This window comes from Mesoplodon densirostris, chromosome 8 (genome assembly GCF_025265405.1).
Source record: "Mesoplodon densirostris isolate mMesDen1 chromosome 8, mMesDen1 primary haplotype, whole genome shotgun sequence".
Lineage (NCBI taxonomy): Eukaryota > Metazoa > Chordata > Mammalia > Artiodactyla > Ziphiidae > Mesoplodon > Mesoplodon densirostris.
In genome coordinates, this window is record NC_082668.1 from 1,428,197 (window position 1) to 1,446,498 (window position 18,302).

General features: G+C 59.5%; 1 protein-coding gene across 1 annotated transcript; it reads left to right on the plus strand.

The window, feature by feature from the left end:
- Positions 1-17,070: 17,070 nt before the first annotated feature.
- OTOS (otospiralin) lies at positions 17,071-17,963 on the plus strand. The gene is made up of 3 exons (XM_060105840.1): positions 17,071-17,128; positions 17,241-17,267; positions 17,779-17,963. The coding sequence occupies exons 1-3, from the start codon at positions 17,071-17,073 to the stop codon at positions 17,961-17,963; spliced, it is 270 nt and encodes an 89-aa protein (XP_059961823.1).
- Positions 17,964-18,302: the final 339 nt, after the last annotated feature.

An 18,302-nucleotide genomic window follows, 5' to 3' on the forward strand; every position in this document is an offset into this window, starting at 1 on the left:
GGGCAGCCTTCTCCACACCTGATGGTTGGACGTGCTCTGTTACCATGGAGATGGCCCAGCACCAAGCCCCACCAGGCATCTCTGAGAACGCGGCCCACCCAGGAAAGACTTTAGTCACCTTGAGAGTCACCCCAAAGGCCATGAAGATCTCCTAAATGCAGGACATGCCTGGGGGAAGGGAGTACGTTAGTCTCCTGGGGTAACAAAGCACCACAGACCCGGGGGGCTTAAAACAACAGAAAGATATTCTCTCGTAGTTATGAGGCCAGAAGTACGAAATCAAGGTGTTGGACAGACCAGGCTTCCTCCAAAACCCCTAGGGGAGGGTTCTTTCTGCCTCTTCCAGCTTCTGGTGGCCCCACCCCTCCCATCTCTGCTTCCGTCTCCACACGGCCTCTCCCCTGTGTGTCTGAGTCCAAACGCCCCTCTTCTTATAAAGACACCAGTCACATTCCCTTTGGGCCCAAAGCTTCTCCAGGGTGACCTCATCTTACCTTCACTAATCACATCTGTAACGACCCTATTCCCAAGTAAAGTCCCATACTGGGGAACAGGACTTCAACCTATCTCTCTAGGGGACACAGTCCAACCCCTAACAGAGAGTCACTGTCCCTGCCTGGGGCCCCCGGGGCATGGTGACCCCACAGGGTCAGGCCAGCACTCCACCCCTCTGCACCCTGGTCTTCCACCGGGGTCTGCTGGCCCCTCGCCCTCCGGACAAATTCCGGCTCCTTCTCTCTGCTGCCCTGCCCCCTGGCCATGCCCAGAAGGTTTGGCCTCCGACGCCTTAAGCTCCAGCGGCCATTTCTGCAGACCCTCCCCTGTCCCCAGGCCCACTCCCTCCACTCTGCAGGAGCCCAGCCCTGGCCCAGCCTTGGCCCTCAGCAGGCCTCTCTGGCTCCATCCCCCAGGCTGGATTCTGGCGCTGACCATCTGTGACTCACATCGAGACAGGTGCACAGAATCCCTGGGTGGGTCTGGGTACAGGGTGCTGATGGCAGCCGGCCAAGGAGCCTCCAGCCATGGGTGACCCCCACCCCAGACCCTTCCTCCACCCCTACCCGGTCACTCCTCAAGAAATGAGCGGGCCTCCCTGGTGGCGCAAGTGGTTGAGAGTCCGCCTGCCGATGCAGGGGATACGGGTTCGTGCCCCGGTCTGGGAGGATCCCATATGCCGCGGAGCGGCTGGGCCCGTGAGCCATGGCCGCTGAGCCTGCGCGTCCGGAGCCTGCGCGTCCGGAGCCTGTGCTCCGGAACGGGGGAGGCCACAACAGTGAGAGGCCCGCATACCGCAAAAAAAAAAAAAAAAAAAAAAAAAAAAAAAAGAAATGAGGCCATCAGTCACCATGTCGCTGGCCACTTTAGGGGAATTCAACAAAACTGTTTCCTGAAAGGCAACGTTCTGATGGCCACGTGAGCAATTGATCAGTGCGAGCCCCGAGCCCTCGCATGGAAGGGGGGGCGTGCAGCAGAGAGAGCGCCTGAAGAGAGAGCCGCCTGCCCGCCGCACGCGCGCGCGTGGGAAGGCTCGCGCTCTGGGCGCGCCGGGTGGGCTGGCACTCGGCTCCCGGGAGGAGGTGCCTGGAATCAGTGAAGCCCCAGCACCCGGGGAAGGTGGTGCCCTGGCCCACAAGCACCCTTCTCTCCCTTCTCTCCGCTGGAGGCTCCCCCACCCCCGCGCCTGCACATCCCCCGAGCCTGCGTCCCAGGCCTTCCCCGCTGTGGTCCCCAGGGGGCCCCCCACCCCGAAGCCACACACACCACTTCCTTCTTGAGCCCATTGACCCCAGACCCCACTGCCTGCCAGTGGTCTGTTCACCGTTTCCACCCCCAGCTCCCGCCCACCCTCCCTCCACTCTGACCCTCCCCACCTTCTGAAAGCCCCCCCACCCGGGGAAGCCTGTCTCCCCTCCTGAGCACTCTGGCCGGCCCACCCCTGCCCTCCTCCTGGAAACCTCGTCCGGAGATGCGGGCCCCCCGTGAGGCCCCTTAGGGTGGCCGCCGCTCCTCCCCCCATCCCCCACTTCCCTCTGCCCAGCTGCCCCCACGCCGCACCCTCCGAGTCCCCTCCTGGGCTGCCACTGCTCTTCCCACCCTCTCTTCCCCTCTCTACAGGCTGATGCCCCACTGCCCCCCAGTCCAGGACCCAGCCCTCCCCTTCTGCCGCCAGCCGAGCTGACCGCTGGCCTCCCTCTGTGCCCCCCCACCTGCCAAGCCTCAGGGGGGCCTCGGCCTCTCCCCCCCCGTGCCCTGTGGAGGCCCAGGGGTAGCAGCAGTGCCCGAACAGCAGGGCCGGCCCGAGGTCACCCGCTCAGCTCGGAGCTCAGGAGCAGTGGGTCTGTCTGTCCATCCTTCTGCGGCGAGGGCTGTAGACCCAGGCTGGCACACCTGCAGGCAGATGGGCACTAGGCAGAGAGGGCACACGGAGGCCTCAGTGCCCGACCCTGAGCCACCCTGGGCGTAGCACCCACTCCAGGGAGGAAGCTGTGGGTCTCAGCTGCCTGGGAGACGGTTTTCTGAAGGAGCTGCCGGGGGACGCCCAAGGCTGTCTGTGGGACCCTGAGCACCATCGCGGGGATGCGGAGGCCTCTGTGACCCTGCAACAGGCCCCCTGGAGCCCCAGACGCCAGCCGGGGGTGGGGACGGTGCGGGGAGGCAGCAAGCCAGAGGAGGGCGGGTCCCCCTGGAGTGGCCTGACGGCCCAGCTTCACCCCGAGCCCGGCGACCAGAGGCAGCGCCGTCTCCGCCGGCACCCTCTGTCAGGCTGGAGGAGAAGCGTCCCCGACGGCCCCGAGGTGGCCCACTTTCCCTGCTGAGAACCTCGGAGCTCCAAGCGTAGGGAGGCCTTTCTGCCTCGTAGCTGAATCTGAACCTCGAAGCCGCCCGGGCAAAGGGTGGGTCGGGCCTCGTGGTGGGGGAACCTTGGCCCCGAAGGCGTCCATGTCCCGGAACTGAGACCGTGCGGGGACTTCACAGCTGGGGTTAAGTTAAGGCTCCTGAGGGAGAGGTTGTCCTGGGTTGTCCAGTGGGCCCAATGTCCTCATGAGGGTCCCTAAACGTGGAAGCGGGGAAGGGGGGCCGACAGCAGCAGGAGTCCGAGAAGGAGATGTGATAGGGAAGCGGCTCCGAGACACCAGACGGACAGACGTCGCTGCCTATGCGGGTGGGGGAGGGGCCGGTCTGCCAGGAGCTGGAAAAGGTAGTGAGGGGACCCTCCCCCGTGCCCCCAGAAGGGACTGCCTCACCTTGACTTAGCCCGCATCACTTTATGGACTTCCCGTTCTCTCCTGTGCATCTGGAACCCCCAGGCTTACTCAGGACAAGATGTGTCAGCCAGGCCAAGACGCGGTGCTATAGGTGGAGGCGCTCGTCACGCGTACCTTCATACACAGGTGTCGTTGCCCTAAACACGGGGATTCTGAGATCCTATTTTGCACATTTCTCTATAAAGAAAAAAGTGTTTGGTGAGTTTCTAATCGTGCGCCTGGAGTTTTAGTCAATTCGGTCCAAGTCGGAATCCTGAGAACCAGGAGCACGGATGTCCTTGGGTGTCCCAGCTCGAGCAGAGAGCAAGGTCGCCCTTCCTCTGCCGTCTTGTCTTATTTGGCTTCAGTGGATCGCAGGATGCCTGCCCTCATTGGTGAGGATGACCTTTATTCAGTCCATTGATTCAAATGCTAGTCTCTTCTGAGACGCCCTCACAGACGCACCCAGAAAGCACGTGTACCGGTCTCTGGGCATCCCTTGGCCCAGGCCAGTTGACACTCCTGGCCTGAGGCAGGAAAGGACTGGTGTCCTGCCCGAGCATCCCTGAGAACTGCATCCTCCACCTTAGACCATTTTCCTGAGCAGCTTCTGGCTTTCACCTTGCCTCTCCTCCCCCACCCCTCGTGCTTCTGTACCGTGCGCTGTAGGATGTTACCTCTGGCCCTGCCCCTCTCTGCCACAATTCCAGGCACAGTGTGGGCAGGACCACTCCTTCAAGCTCACCCTAGCCCAGGACGGCTAATGGTGACACACCTCTGCCCAGAGAGACTGCAGATGCCCTGAATGGGTCCCACGAGACCCAGGCTGCTGAAGATGTCCTCCACGGTGCCTGAGTGCCCACGGCCAGCCCACCACCCGGGACACAGGCAGCAGAGCAAAGGTAACGGGCTTAACGTTTGGTTTCTTGCTCTTTGCAAAATTTACAAAACTGTGGGACTGTCTGAACTCAGTGCTGAGGCTTCCCAGATCTTTGGAACAGGTTCACACAAGTCCTGAATTCAAGCAGGTTTGCCTTTGGGGGTAATCCCATGTGGGGAATCAATCATATAAAGTAAAACTGTGAACACAAGATACAGCTCCAGGCATCTGCATTGTTGGTGGAGCAGCCAGGTCCTGGGACCCACGGGAGAACTGCCGAATAGACGTGGCCTTGGGCTGACAATAGAGCCAGGGTCTCCTGTGAGTGTGCCCCTGGGGACACGTGACAATGCCCAGACATTCTGGGTTGTCTTGACAGGGGATGCTACTGGCATCAGGGGGTGGAGGCCGGGGATCCTGCTACACGTCCGCCATGCACAGGACAGCCTCGCCACGGAGCACTATTCCACCCAGCCTCCGCGGCGTGAGGCTGAGGCAGTCCGTGCTAGGGTATTAACGGCTGTTGCAGAGAGCGGGTGGGTCTGATATACAGAGACCTGGCAGAGGTCCAAAGTGTACCCTCCAGAGAGAAAAATGCAGCAGTGGGGAGCGTGTTTACAGAGCAGGACAAACACTGGGCGCCCTGGGCACACACGGCGCCTGGCTGGGTGGGGAGGGGACGGCGAGAGGGTCTGTCCACGCCGGGCCGTTAGCACTGAGGGGTCGCTCAGAGAAGCGGAGTGGAGCGGGGGCGGTAACAGCCTTGTCGCTCTTTTTCACTTTAAAGATATTTCTGTGTGTGCAGTGTGTTCCCATTGTTTGGCCAGCTTAAGGGGCCAGCGGCTGACATCTCCCTGGGAGCAAAGCAGGAGGCGAGGCTCAGCTTTCAAGGCCCATGGGCTGCCTCCCGGCTGTCCAAGGAGCCGGATTTAGCGCTGCTTCAAAAGCCATTTGCAGCCCTTTAATTCCGAGCCGCCACTCTGGCCCAGCTCGGGCCTCCTGGCTGCCTGCGTCGCAGGCTCACAATACCTGCTTCACAGATGAATCGAGGAATCTAGGACAGCCGGCGAGCAGTGAGCCAGGCAAGCCGCTCTGTCATCAACCTGTTTCCACCAACACCAGGGAAGGAAGAGCCGGAGGATCAGACAGAGGAGGCCGGCGGGCGGCCGCCAGGATGGCTGGTGCCCAGCTCCCAGCAGAGACCCTCAAAGGCAGGAGAGCCGGGAGCCCCCGACAGCGGCAGGACAGGGCCCTGCTGCCCGGACGCCTCAGTCGGGCTGAGAAACACGCCGAGCCCCGGTTCCCATAAATCCGGCTTTTATGTGGCGATGAATAGGGGTAAACAATGGACCTATTTTAGGCTGCGGAGAAACTGGCCCAGCCTGGGTCTCCCTCCTGCAATTAGGAGCCTCAATATGGCGGGGCCTGGAATCCCTGGCTGGCATGGAAGTCTCACAAAGACCAGGTCTGCCTGGGTTTGGGGGAGGAGATTCCACCCTCCCCTGGGGTCTGTTGCTGGCAGGGCCCCCTCTCCCATCATGGGAGGAAGTGCTGCTGGCAGCCCCGGCTGCCAGCAGGGCCCAGCTGGTGGTGACTGCCCCATCGCCCCGTCTCTGCGAGCACAGGTTGGCCCTTGGCCTCCGGTGGTGTCCTGCAGCTGCCCCCAGAACGGGAAGCCCCTCCGCGACCCCTCCCACACGGCGGCCAGCCGCGGCGGGACCTCCCCACTCCTGCTGGAGCACGCCCCGAAGACATCTCAGAAGCCACGGCGCCTCCCTCCAGCCCTGCACTGCCTGCGGACGCTCAGTCCACCCGTGGGGTGGACACTGCGTGTGCCAGGCGCAGCCTGACGGAGCAAATTGGCCACAGTTACACAACAGCCCTCCCTGTCCCCGCCACGGTCCAGGGGGGCATAGCACCCTCCCACCCCGGACCTTCCTCCTCCAGGCAAGTGTTCCTCTAAAGTGTGTCTTCTCCAGACCCTCATCACCCTGTCCCCAGCCCTCCCCCGGGTGAGGATGGCAGAGGGGACGGGTACGGCCAAGGGACCTTAGTGCCACACGGCCCTCGCCCAGCTCCAGGCCTACTGGCTCCTTTGCTCCAGGCCACACTTCCCGTGCATGGGGAGAAGTGCCCAGCCTGTCCCTGCTGGAAGCAACCACGTTCACCTCTACCAGCTGTTCTTCTGGTCTTCACCTACTCCTGTCCAGAGAACAGGGTTCCACCCATGATGGTTGCCTCTGTGTGTCACCTGGACTGGCCCGGTGCCCAGGTATTTGCTCAAATGCTAGCCTAGACTTCACTGTGAAAGTGTTTTTTTAATGAAAGCAGATGGTCCTCCACAGTGCAGGTGGGCTAAGCAGAATGCTTTAAAAGGGAAAAGACTGAAGTCTCCAAAGAAGAAGGCATCCGCCTCCAGGCTATCTGTGGACTCAGGCCTGCAGCCTTCACTCTCCCCTGGGTGTCCCTCCTGCCAGCCTGTTCTGCAGCCTTTGAACTTGTCAGCCCCGCAATCGCATGAACCAGCTCCTTAAAATACGTCTCTCTCCCTCTGTCTGTATAGACACATCCTTTTGGTTCTGTCTCCCTGGAGGCCTGCACTGGTCCACACCCTGTGGTGGGCAGCCTCTGAGACGGTCCCCAATGGTCCCTACCTGTGGGTGCCCATGCCCTCCCGTGAGTGTGGGCGGGGGCTGGTGATGGATCCTAGTACAGAGAGCCTGGCAACCGTGGTGAGCAAACCACCTCTGGGATTAGGGTACATAAAGATGCCCGTCGTGCTCACCCTCTCTTACCCTCTCTCGGGGGTCAGAACCTTCCCTCTGAGGGAACCCAGTGGCCCCGAGCTCAACCACCCCATAGAGAGGCCCGTGTGGCAGGAAACCTACAGCCAACAGGGCTTTGGATCCAGGCAGCAGCCCTGCGAGTGAAGTGGCTCCTTCCCCAGCCCGGCCTTCAGGTTGTACAGCCCCAGGCGATACCTTGTGGGACACCCCGAGTTGGGAGACCCCGAGTTGGAAGACCCCGCTGTCCTGTGCCTGGACTCCTAACCCACTCAGACTGAGTCTGTCGGTTGGGGTCTGTTGTTTGGGGTGATTGGTTACACTGGAGCAGGTAACTAACACACGCCTCTTTCTTTATCATCTTAGATCTTATCTCTTGGAAGCTTCCTCTCTCAACTCTGATTCTCCCTACTCTGGCCTCCCAACACATCTCAGAGTTTGGTTAAAACCAATATTCCAGTCTCAAGGGATTATGACCAGGTAAAGAAAATGTACTACTGAGCTAAGTTGTGCATTCTGATGGTATTTCATTCTCTGTACATTTTCCCCCCGAGTTAGTTATTGCCTTGCTTTTATTTTTTTTAAAAGAAGGGTGGGGGGAAAGTGTAGTTTTCCATGTACCTGTTTATAATTATTCGATGCTCTATCAGAATTTCCAAATGCCATCCCTACCTGCCCAAGAGCTCAAAGGCTCAGATAATCTACTGTTGCCATTTCCTTTTCTGCTGAAAATCAAGCCCTGTCCCTGGAGTCCTGGTTCCCTGGGCCTGAAGGATACCTGTCGCTCAGGGGCTTCCCTTCACCTCTCTTTGGAGGTGTGAGACCGACTTTCTGTGTTCCGCAGCTTCTCAGTACACTGTGTCACAAAAACACGGGACAGGGAGCCTGGGAGATAAAATGTTGAGTCTGCGTAGGTCCAAAAATGCCTGTAATTCTCTCCCAGTGGTGGCTGATCCATGTTTTAGGCACAGTGTCCTGGCCCCCATCCAAAGGCTGGGGTCATCTTCCTGTGTCTCCCAGCTTCCAGGGTGGCCAGAGAGATCTGGACCACTGGAATTCCCATTCTTTTTATGTGATTTGACCTTGCACCTTGGAAACTTGTAGGCTTTCCTCGCGTCCAGTGTCCTGAAATTTCCAAAGTTGTGCCTCTGTGGGTCTTTTTTCTCACTGGACGGGGTGCAGCCCTGTCTTTCTGGAGGCTCAGTCCTTCCCCACGAGGACACTTCCTTGTACGACCACTGCTGACATTTATGTCAGATCTCCTGAATTCATCCTCTGCTGTTCCCATCTTTCCTTGGCTATTTTCTGTTTTTGTCTTTTTGTTGTATTTTACGAGAGATTTTCATTACTCTACCCTCCTATCTTTCTGTTGATTTTTAAAATTTTAAATTATTATATTTTGAATTGTCAATAATGTTGCTTGTTTTCAGAATGCTACTTTCATGGTGACATCCCATTTTGTTTCATGGACACAATGTCTCATCCGGCACCGATAATATTAGTGTCTTAAGCCTTTTTTTCTTTCCTGCTCCCTTAAATTTAGGCTCATACTTTTAATCTTGTTAATATTGATACTGTAATAGGTATCACCAAATGCCCGGAGCTTCCTGGATGTTATCCCATGATTTTGCCCATTTCTCAGGTGAGAATCTGAGGCCCTGAGGCGGGCTGTGTCCTGCCCAGTCTCATAGCCTGTCAGAGGTCAGGCCAGACTCAGGCAGTAGGATCCCTTCTGAGCCTGGGCTCTGACCACTGGACCATCCTACCTCAGTCTGGGGCCAGCCAGGGAGGCGGAGCTCCTCACTCCCACACATCTGGTTGGCAGGATGGATGGCCCTTCATGGTCCACCCTGAGCTCGTCTCTGCCTGAGGCCCGCTCCCCATCTCTCCAGAGCACAAGTCCTTCCAAGATGCCCCCAGCCTTTGGATGGAGGCCAGGACACTGCACCTAAAAGATGTATCGGCCACCACTGGGATTCAGGGCATGCTGTGAAAGTGACCCCCAGCCCCAAGTGACACCAAGCGGCATGGCAGACCCTGTTCCCTGGAGAGGGGCTGGCCAGAGGCCTGTCCCCGGACCCTGCCTCCCCACACAGCCCAAAGCCCGGGGTCCCCCAGGGTGCGTCAAGGAACCCAGGGGTCATCTTGCACGTGCACCCCAGCCTGCCTCAGACCACCCTCCTCTCCACCCGCCCTGCCCAGCCACCTTCTGCTGCCCAGCCCTCACCTGGTTCCCGGGAAGGTCCTTCTCTCCTCCAGCCTTGGGGAGGCAGGGTCCCCATATGCCCCACCCACTGCCTGCAGAGAGTGGACAGGACATGCAAACCGCAGACCCAGGAGGGCACGAGATGAGTGGGCCCACGCGGCCTGCAGAGGACTGGAGCGTGCCTGCCATGCAGCCCCCAGTCCCCTCCCACCAAGATGTCCAAATCCAGTGAAAGAAAACTCGCACTTCTGAGGGATAGACATCTGGGCTGGATCCACCCTGAGGGCTGCCAGCGAGCCTCTGCCTGCTAACTGAGAGGGGCCGAGAGCCTGGGAGAAGAGGGGCAGGGGGTGGGCGGGGGCACCTGAGCCAGGCCAGAGGAGGGGCTTCCTCTCCAGCCAGGGACCTGGCTGGCCTCCCCGCCCCTCAGTGAGACAGGCCTGAGGCGGGCGTCCTAGCCCTGTGGTCCAGACGCCACAGTGCTGGACACAGTTAAACGTGAGTAACTGTCCAGTGAGCGGCCATCCGGCTCCACTGATCTCAGGAACCCTCGGCTGTCCTTCCAGAGCCATGGGTTACAGAACCCTCTGCACTTCTTGTGGCCAGGGTGGGCCCCGAGCCAGTACAGGGCGGCTGCAGCAGCCCCTGGAGCGTGCGCCTCCCGCGGCGGGCCGGGCGGGTCTGTCTGGGCAGCCAGCTGGACGCACCAGCTCCCCGGAGCCCAGGGGCCCTGAGAAGACCGGTGGCATCGTGACGCCGGGAGCGTGTTCGAAATGCCGGGGCTCGCGGCTAGGCCTTCTGAATGAGACTCTGCCGGGGCACGGTGCGCACCCAGGGTGGGGCGGGGGCTGGCGCAGGAACAAGTGTGGTCTGACCCTCTGAGCGGGGCTGCCCCTGGGCCTCCACTGTTTACTGGCGGCTCCGGCAGGTCCCCAACTCTGAGAGCCTCGGCTGGTTTCTTCCCCAGTGAGTGGGGACAAAAGCAATAGCTCTGACCACACTGGGAGGCAGGGATTTCGGTGGATGGTCCAGAGAGCGGCCTGGCGCAGGGAATGCCGTATGACTCCAGGCCCTTAGCAGATGACACGGGTGGAAACCCAGGGGTGGGGTCACCTGAGTAAGTGTCGCAGTATTTTATCACACAGCGAGGTGACCTGGGTAACCTCGAGGCTCACCGCGCCTTCCGGCACACAGATTGCTGAGTCTGACTTTGCCACGAGGGGAGTGTGGCCCCGGGTTTGGATCTGGTCTGGCCTCAGAGCGCTGCACTGCGTCCTTGGGGGGAGGACTGAGGGATACCCAGGCCTGGGGCAGTCTCCAGCCCACCTCACGCCCAGCCCTCCACTCAGCCTCAGTCGTAGCGCCCAGCTCCGCCCAGGCCTCACCTGCTCTGCAGCCCCTCGCCTGCAGCCCCCCTCCATTCCCTCCGTGCTTCTGAGACCCCAGCACCAGACCCCTGCAGGATGCCAGCGGGCACCCCGCAGCTGGAGTTTGGGGAGTTAACTCCCAAGGGCAACCCCCAACCAACGAGACAGAAGACCTCAAATCAGCGCTTCCTCTGGTCTGAGGTCTTGGGAGCCCCGGGTGGGCAACGGTGTGCCCCGGGTCCAGGTTCGCGCCTTCTGTTCACGGCTCCACCCGGACTCCCAGCCCTGCTCCCTGGGACCACGTCACAGACAGAGCATGCTGGCTACGCCCATACCGGGTCGACGCTGATGGAGCCCTGCGGTGTTGGGATGTGGCCCTCGGGAGCTCTCGGTACCCTGGGAGGGAGGGGGATGAGTGGACAGCCTCTTGTCCTGCATCTCCCATCACTCTCCAGAGCCCTTTCCTCCCACACAGCCAGGGCCACACCTACAGCCTGGACACGATTCCTGCACCACCATGGTGCCGAGGCCCTGGGCTGCCTTCGTGGGGAGTATTTCCAGGAAGGTGACTGCTGCACAGGAGCCTTGGGGGCCTGGGGACACAGCCTGTCCAGCGCTGTGTCACAGACGTGTCACAGGCTCCTGGCATCTGTCACAGCTCACATCTTATGCCGATGCTTCTCATTCTCCAAGTCTTGGGGCTTTGGGGCACTGCCCCCATGTCCTCATCCCTGGCCCCAAGGTCCCTAAGCTCCAAGCCTGAGAGGAAGAGGGCTCTGCTAGGAAGGTCTGCCCCACCTCTCTGGCTCCTTCAGGCTCTCTCTGTTACGAGCTCAGCTGGGCCCTAGACAGCCGTGGACTCCGGTTTTCTTGGACCAGGGGAGCTCAGGGCTGCAGCCCAGCTGCTCATCCCGTGTGATGGCCAGGACCTTTGTGATGCTCCAGGAAGAAGCATCTTGGAAAAGACCCTCCCATGCCTGCCCCCACTCCAGGGCTGGAGCTCCCTCTCACTGCCTGCCTGAGCCTAAAGCCTTGGCTCTGGGCCAGAGCCTGGGCTTGTCACCACGGGCCAGGCAGGGCCACATGGCTCTGAGCTGCCAGATTCACAAATACAAATACAGGCCCAGTTAGATTCGAATCTCAAATAATCAATGAATACTTTTTAGTATTAGGGTGTCCTGCATTTTACCTGTCCACTCCGGCACCTGATGGGTCCCTGCTGCCTGGCCTCCCTCCACCCCAGGCCAGGGTCCCCTCGGCTCAGGAGAAGGCTTCTCATGGAGTGAACCGGGACCTGGTCAGAAATTCTCACAGCTCATTTAAAGGAAGGAATGATTTTTATGAAGAATCACGCGGGCCTTAGGCATGTAACTCCCAAATCTTAACTCTGCCTTGGCGGGCTTTGACCAGCTATCCTAAGATTCCAGTGAGCGTGGCGCCCCCTGGAGCCCGCTCTCGGATGCGCCGTCCATGTTGTCAGGTGTGGGATTCCTCAGAACGCTTGGGTCGGTCCCGGTTCCAACTTTCCAGAGTTCTCCAACCCACACTTGACAGTAGTTTCCGGCAATGTTCACCTCGTGTGGGCCTTTCCAAGGCAACTGAGTTTTCACGCACAAAACTCTGTTCATGTTCATTAGCTTTCATGGTATTTAATTAAATCTTTTTCTTAAAATAACAAATACAATCAGAGCCCGTGGGTTTGGGAACAAAGAATGTGACTGTGAGAGGCATCCCCTCCCCGTGCAGGAGCAGGGGGCGGGCGCTTCTCCAGCGGACCTGGGTCACGGGAGGGAGTGAGGGTAATGCAGCCGGGCGCAGGGACAGCCGAGTGAGTGGCCGGCAGGACCCGGCTCTCACACTGACCAGGTGAACCTGGCCAAGCACTGACCTGACCCAGGTGTTCAGTCCGTGCTCTCAGCCAGCCCCATGCACACTGGCCAGGAGCTGTTCCAGGCCTGGGACACTCGGATTCTCTCAGGAGCCTCGGGCTCAGAAAGGAAGTGGGCAGAACACGGAGCCAAGAAGGAGGGCAGTGTCACCTGCTGGGACCAGGGATGTGGGACAGGGTGACGTGGGCTGGGAGATGGGGGAGCTCCAGAGGAGGCGGGGCTCCTGGGCTGGGGAGCAAGGCCCCCAGCATTGAAGCGGGGGGCACATTCGAGGGCCCGAAAGCAAAGTGGGCTGGCCACAGGGGCCCCGGGAGCGGACTGGGTGAGCAGCGTGGGCCCTTCCAGAAGCAGATCAACACGGCGGGTGGAGGCGCGCTGAGGGTGGCCCTGGGAGGGGCTCAGGGAGGAGGGGCCTCCAGAAGCACCGTGCAGGGGCGCCTGTGTCCCGGAGGACCTGTGGCTTTAGGACTTCATAATGAACAGGGCTCTGGCTTGCGTTGGGACGGCTGAAAGAGCTGTGACCCAAGCGCTCTCTTGTCCTTCAGGAGACCCGAGGTGGGCCGGGTGCTTGTCCTCAGGGGCACAGGCTCTGGTGTGTGCGGGTCTCAGGCACTGTAGCAGGAGGCCACGCTTGGTGTTCCCGAGCTGGCAGCAGGGGGCGCCCCGAGACCTCCTAATGGGAGAAACTGCGGCACTGGCCGGGAAGGTCCGGAACCAGGCTGCCCCTGGGGCAGGTGGAGCAGCAGAGGTGAAGGGTCCCCAGGTCGGCCGCCCCAGCCTTGCCTTCCCGCACAGCTGGCAGAGCCCCGCAGCCCGGCCCCTCTCTCTGCCTGGGTAGCAAAGAGGGAGACGGGCAGCTTCTGTCCACTTCGTCCCTCAAGACCCGTATCTTGCAACCAGAGCTGCTTCTCACCGCAGGCAGGTGGGACCTTCGGAGGCCTCCGAGGCGTCCACAGGGAGGGTGCTGTGCAGGGCAGGGGCAGGGGCAGGGGCAGGGGCAGTCAACCAGGCTTCAGAGATTTCACCACCACCAACCTGGGTCCCACCCCTGAACCATTATATTAGCATCCTGCCTCGGGAGCCTGGGGGCTGCAAATCCTGACTATTTAAAAGCTCTGCAGGTGGTCCCCATGTGCAGCCAGGGTTAAGAACTTCTTTGGACAGCAGCTCTCAAAGCCTGGCCCTGGATCTGCTGAGCACCCCTGGTAATGTGATAGAAAGGCAGAGTCCTGGGCCCACCGCTGAGCTTTTGAATCAGAACTCTGAGAGGTAGGGGCCCAGGGATCTGCATTCTGCCATGTCCCCTAGGTGATTCTGACACTGCCCAGGTGGAGAACCTGCTCGCACGTGCCTCCCTACTCTAAAGGTGCTCTGGGACCAGCAGCACAGACATCTCCTGGGAGCCTTGAGGGATGCAGAGTCCCAGGCTCTACCTCCAACCTGCTGAATCAGAACTGCATTTCAACAGGATCCCTGGGCGATCTGTACATAGCGTGAGAACCACTGCTTTGGGGTCCCACTGCAAAAGAACAGTACACGGCTGGGCGTGCAGAGCCCCAGCAAGGGTCACTAGGGGAAGGCTACCTGGTGAGGGGGTGAAGGGGCCATCCTCCGGGGGGCAGAGGAGTGGGCCCCAGCTGGGGTTCTGCAGATGAGGTTCTCCAGGTGGGACCCTCCAGGTGGAGCCCCTCCAGGTGGTGCCCAAGACGGTCTGTGTGCAGGTCAGCAAGGGAGAGGAGCTTGAAGCACTCAGGAGGTAAGAAAAGGTTGGGGGTGGACACACCTGAGGGTGGTTCTGGAAGACCCAGGAGGTTGACCCAGGCCAGCAGATCAGAAAGCTAAGTAACAGGGAGCTTAGGATGGTGGGGTTTTTTAAGATTTTATTTCCCATTATAAAGGTAAATAAACTTATGGTTACCAAAGGCGAAAGGTGGGAGATGGATAAATTAGGAGTTTGGGATTAACATATACACACTCCTATATATAAAATAGATAATCAACAAGGATCTACTGTATATCACAGGGAGGAACTCTACGCAATACTCTGTGATAACCTATATGGGAAAAGAATCTGAAAAAGAATGGAAATATGTATATGCATAACTGAATCACTCTGCTGTACACCTGAAACGAACACAACATTGTAAATCAACTCTACCCCAATATAAAATAAAAATTAAGTTAAAAAAAATAAAAGTAATGAATTAAGGAAAATGTGAATACCCAGAAAGAAGGAAAAACATATACACCCATGGCTCCCAACACCATCACTGCTCATTACTTGTGGACTTTTTTTATGTATAGTGTTTTTTTGTTAGGTAATCAGTTATAAAATAAGTACTTGTAATTTTATTTCGTTTCCCCCAACATCACAGGGATGTTCGCACATCATCTTCAGACATGGAACCGTTAGTGATGGACAACGTGGTGATGACGGTGGCAAGACCGGCTGGTCCCCGCCCCCCGCCACACCCCGGTCAGCTGCACACGTCCCCCCCAGAACACCGGCGGTCCCAGGCCCACCGCAACGCCGGGCCTGAAACACACAGATGCAAGACCCCGCGGAGGCTGGCTCCCGCCCGCCCTTCCAGACTTCCCATCCTCCGCTCCCCACACTGCATAAGGCCTGTTCCTACTTAAACCCCGTGTCCCCTTACGCTCCTAGTGGCCCTGTTGGGTGGAGTACTGGAGCCGGGAGAGGGGCCCAGGGGATTACAGGGCTCAGGAGGGACTCGGGAGCTGCTTCTCTGGCCTCTGACATCAGTGGCGCCATTCTCAGTGGTCAAGGGCCTCCGTTGTCCACAGCACCAAGTGCAAAATCGAGTCCTGAAGCCAAGTGCCTACAGGAGACACAGCTGTGGGTGACCAGGCAGCTGTTGTCACAGCCCCTTAGTGGGAATAAGGAGTAAAGACTGTTGGGTTGGCTGGTAGCTTCTAAGTGTGCTGGAGGATTTGGGAAAAGGAAGTGATGAGCACAGAGCTTAAAATTCCCAGCCAGGGGCAAATAGAGAACCAGAAAGCGTCTGTGCTGTGCAGAAAAGCCCCTCAGACAGGCCTGCCCGCGAGGCGGGCCCCGGGCTGGGAGCTCCCGGGAGGGTGCCCAGCCCCCTCGTGGAGCAGAAACGTTTGTGCCCAGTGAGGTCGTGCGGAGTGCCGCTCCCTCCTGGGAGTCTGGAACCGTCACCAGGCACAGGTGCCCGCGACCACTCCCGGGAAGAGCCCCAGGCGCTGTGTCTCTGACGGGCTCCCCGGGGAGAGAGCACCTCACGGTCGTCACGGCTGGTGGTGGGGAGCAAAGCATGTCACGGGGGGGTGCTCTGGGAGCTCACGCCTGGTCCCCGACTTGTCCCTGCGCCCCTTCCTTTTACTGATGTTTCTTTGCATCCTTTCTCTGTCCTGAATCCAGCTGTGAGCACGGCCTCTGCTGAATCCTGGGGGGCCCCCTTGCGAACCTGGGAGAGGTTTTGGGGTCCCCGACACAGTTACCAAGTGCCCACCTGAGGACCCCAGCTCAGCTTCCCTAAAAGAATTTCTCTCTTGGAGGCACAGGGTCCGACTTCTGAAAATAAAACCCAAAGTTCAGCCTGGTGTGTGGCCGCATCACAGGCAGGTGGAACAGGTGACTCTCGGGTCCCATCTCTGAAAGTCTGGGCATTTTCGGGGGGAAGAATAGCCCCTCCTCACTTGGGTGGGGACGTGTGAGCAGATTCTGGTGGAGCCGGGGACTCGAACCCCTAAATTCTGCTGGGGCTTCTTTGCCAGAAGACCTCCTTCCTGCGCACCTGGGGGCTGGACCCCTCACACCTGAGTAACCTGTAATGGTCACCTGCTACGTAGCTGTCTTGCGTGGCGACAGACTTAATCACTGCTTATAAGCCAGAAGGCGCCAGTCTGGAGATGGGACATCCGGCTGGACGCCCTCGCTTCCTGCCTGTCACTCTGCTCATCGGTGACCTGTCGGCGGGGCTGCTGACCCAGGGCTGCTGCCGGCTCCCCGAGGGTCCCGTCCTGCCTGCCTGTCCCTGGGGCAGCTCTGTGATTACCCTGTTCCCACAAGGGGGGCATCGCAGCCCCAGTGTCAGACTTAGAATGTCTTTCTCTCCTGGTAGACAGGAAATAGGGTTTATTTTGAGGACCAATGTTGAATTCAATCCTAAAAATCTTAGGCCTGTGCAAATATGTTTTTCTCCCAATTTGATCTTGGATCAGATTCCCAAAAGTGGACTCCTGGGAGTTGGCTGCCAGCAGGGTCACAGAAGCCCTCAGTCCTCTGGGCGGGGATGAAATATTCAGTTTGAAGGTTCACGGAGGTGACGTCTGCCCCTTGTCCCTGGCCTTTTATAAAGAGGAGCCTGTGCGCTGGCAGCAGATGCCCGTCAGGCTACACGGCTGGGGGACAGCAGCTGCAAGGTAACCTCTGGGGAGGGCAGATGCAGGGGGGACATTCCTTAAATAGTTAAATTAAATAAGGCCAACTGATTCTGCCTCAGGGGGTTAGCCTCAGAAGAATGGTTTGAAGCCACTGAAATTGAAATTGTCATGAAAACACTGGCAACTTCTCTTTTCACCAGAGCTGTTTTCCCAGGAGTGGCCCACCTGTGGGTGGTGGTCCGAGAGGTGGGTGGGCTCACCTGTCCGGGTTCCTCGTGCTGCAGGTGGACCTGAGCGCCATCGGTCGGTGGGGGACAGGCCTGGGGAAGATGAAGAACTGCCTGGTGCCCGGGCTGGCCCTCTGCCTCCTGCTGGGACCTCTGGCAGGTGAGGGGCTGCCTGTCCTCCTGTGCTGTCCTGTCTAGGCACTGGGGTACCGGTGGGTGGTGAGGTCCTTCCTGGGGGGCCTCTGGGGTGACTTCTCTCCCTTCCCTCATAGGGGCCAAGCCGGTGCAGGAGGAAGGAGGTACCGTATTGCTTTCCCGGTTCTGGTCTCACGTGCCTGGGGGGCGGTGGGGGAAGAAGAGTGGCCGGGTGGGAGCTGGCCTCCGGTCCAGAGCAGGGGAAATGGGAGCCCCGGGTCAGATGGAGGCTGAGCCGCACAGGCAGAGGGACTGCAGCCTCTTCCCTGGGCCCTGTCCTCCAGCCACTGGGGACACACCAGGCAGGAGAGACCCTCTGAGCCCACGAGGACCCCAGCATTCTCACCTCAGGCCCTAGTCCCACCTTGGTGCAGAGCATCCGGACTCCAAGGCTGGGGGCCGCGGTGTCCTCCGAATCCCACCATGGCCGTTCAGTCCGCTCAGTGTCTGCTGGAGGGGCCAGGCTCCGCCCTTCTCCCCTCCTCCGTCCCCCAGGCCAGGAGTCCTGAGGGGCAGGGCTGGTGTTACCCGCAGCTTCTCCTCGGCTGGCCAGGCTCAGCGCCTCTGCACAGGTCCGGGTGGGTCAGCCCCTGAGCAGCGCTGTCCTCCCTCCAGACCCCTACGCGGAGCTGCCGGCCATGCCCTACTGGCCTTTCTCCACATCTGACTTCTGGAACTACGTGCAGCACTTCCAGGCCCTGGGGGCCTACCCCCAGCTGGAGGACATGGCCCGCACCTTCTTCGCCCACTTCCCGCTGGGGACCACCCTGGGCTTCCACGTCCCCTACAGGGAGGAGTGAGCATCCGGGGCAGGGGGTCCCCCACCCCGTGGGAGTCGGGCCGGCCTCGTCCTGAATAAACTCCTGACTTGAACGCACGACGCACGTGGTGGTCTTCTTGGTTTTCTTTGGAGAAGCATCTCCATTCTGCTCCACTTACTCTCTCATCTGACAGATCAGCCTGGCCCCTCCTGACCATCAGGGAACACTTCTAAGAAAGGCCTGTGCATGGTTTCTGTCCACAGAGCACCCATTGCGACTCCCCCTGTCCTCACACTGACCCTAGGAGGATCCCCGGAGTGTAGGTGGGGAAACTGAGGCAAGCAGACACCAGGTAACCACCTGGCTTGTTGGCGGGAC

Bases quoted from the DNA above. Each gene is read 5' to 3' on its own strand.
- OTOS (XM_060105840.1), top strand. From the start codon at position 17,071: ATGAAGAACTGCCTGGTGCCCGGGCTGGCCCTCTGCCTCCTGCTGGGA. The intron at 17,129-17,240 runs GTGAGGGGCTGC...CTTCCCTCATAG, and splicing joins CCTGCTGGGACCTCTGGCAG to GGGCCAAGCCGGTGCAGGAG. The intron at 17,268-17,778 runs GTACCGTATTGC...TCCTCCCTCCAG, and splicing joins GCCGGTGCAGGAGGAAGGAG to ACCCCTACGCGGAGCTGCCG.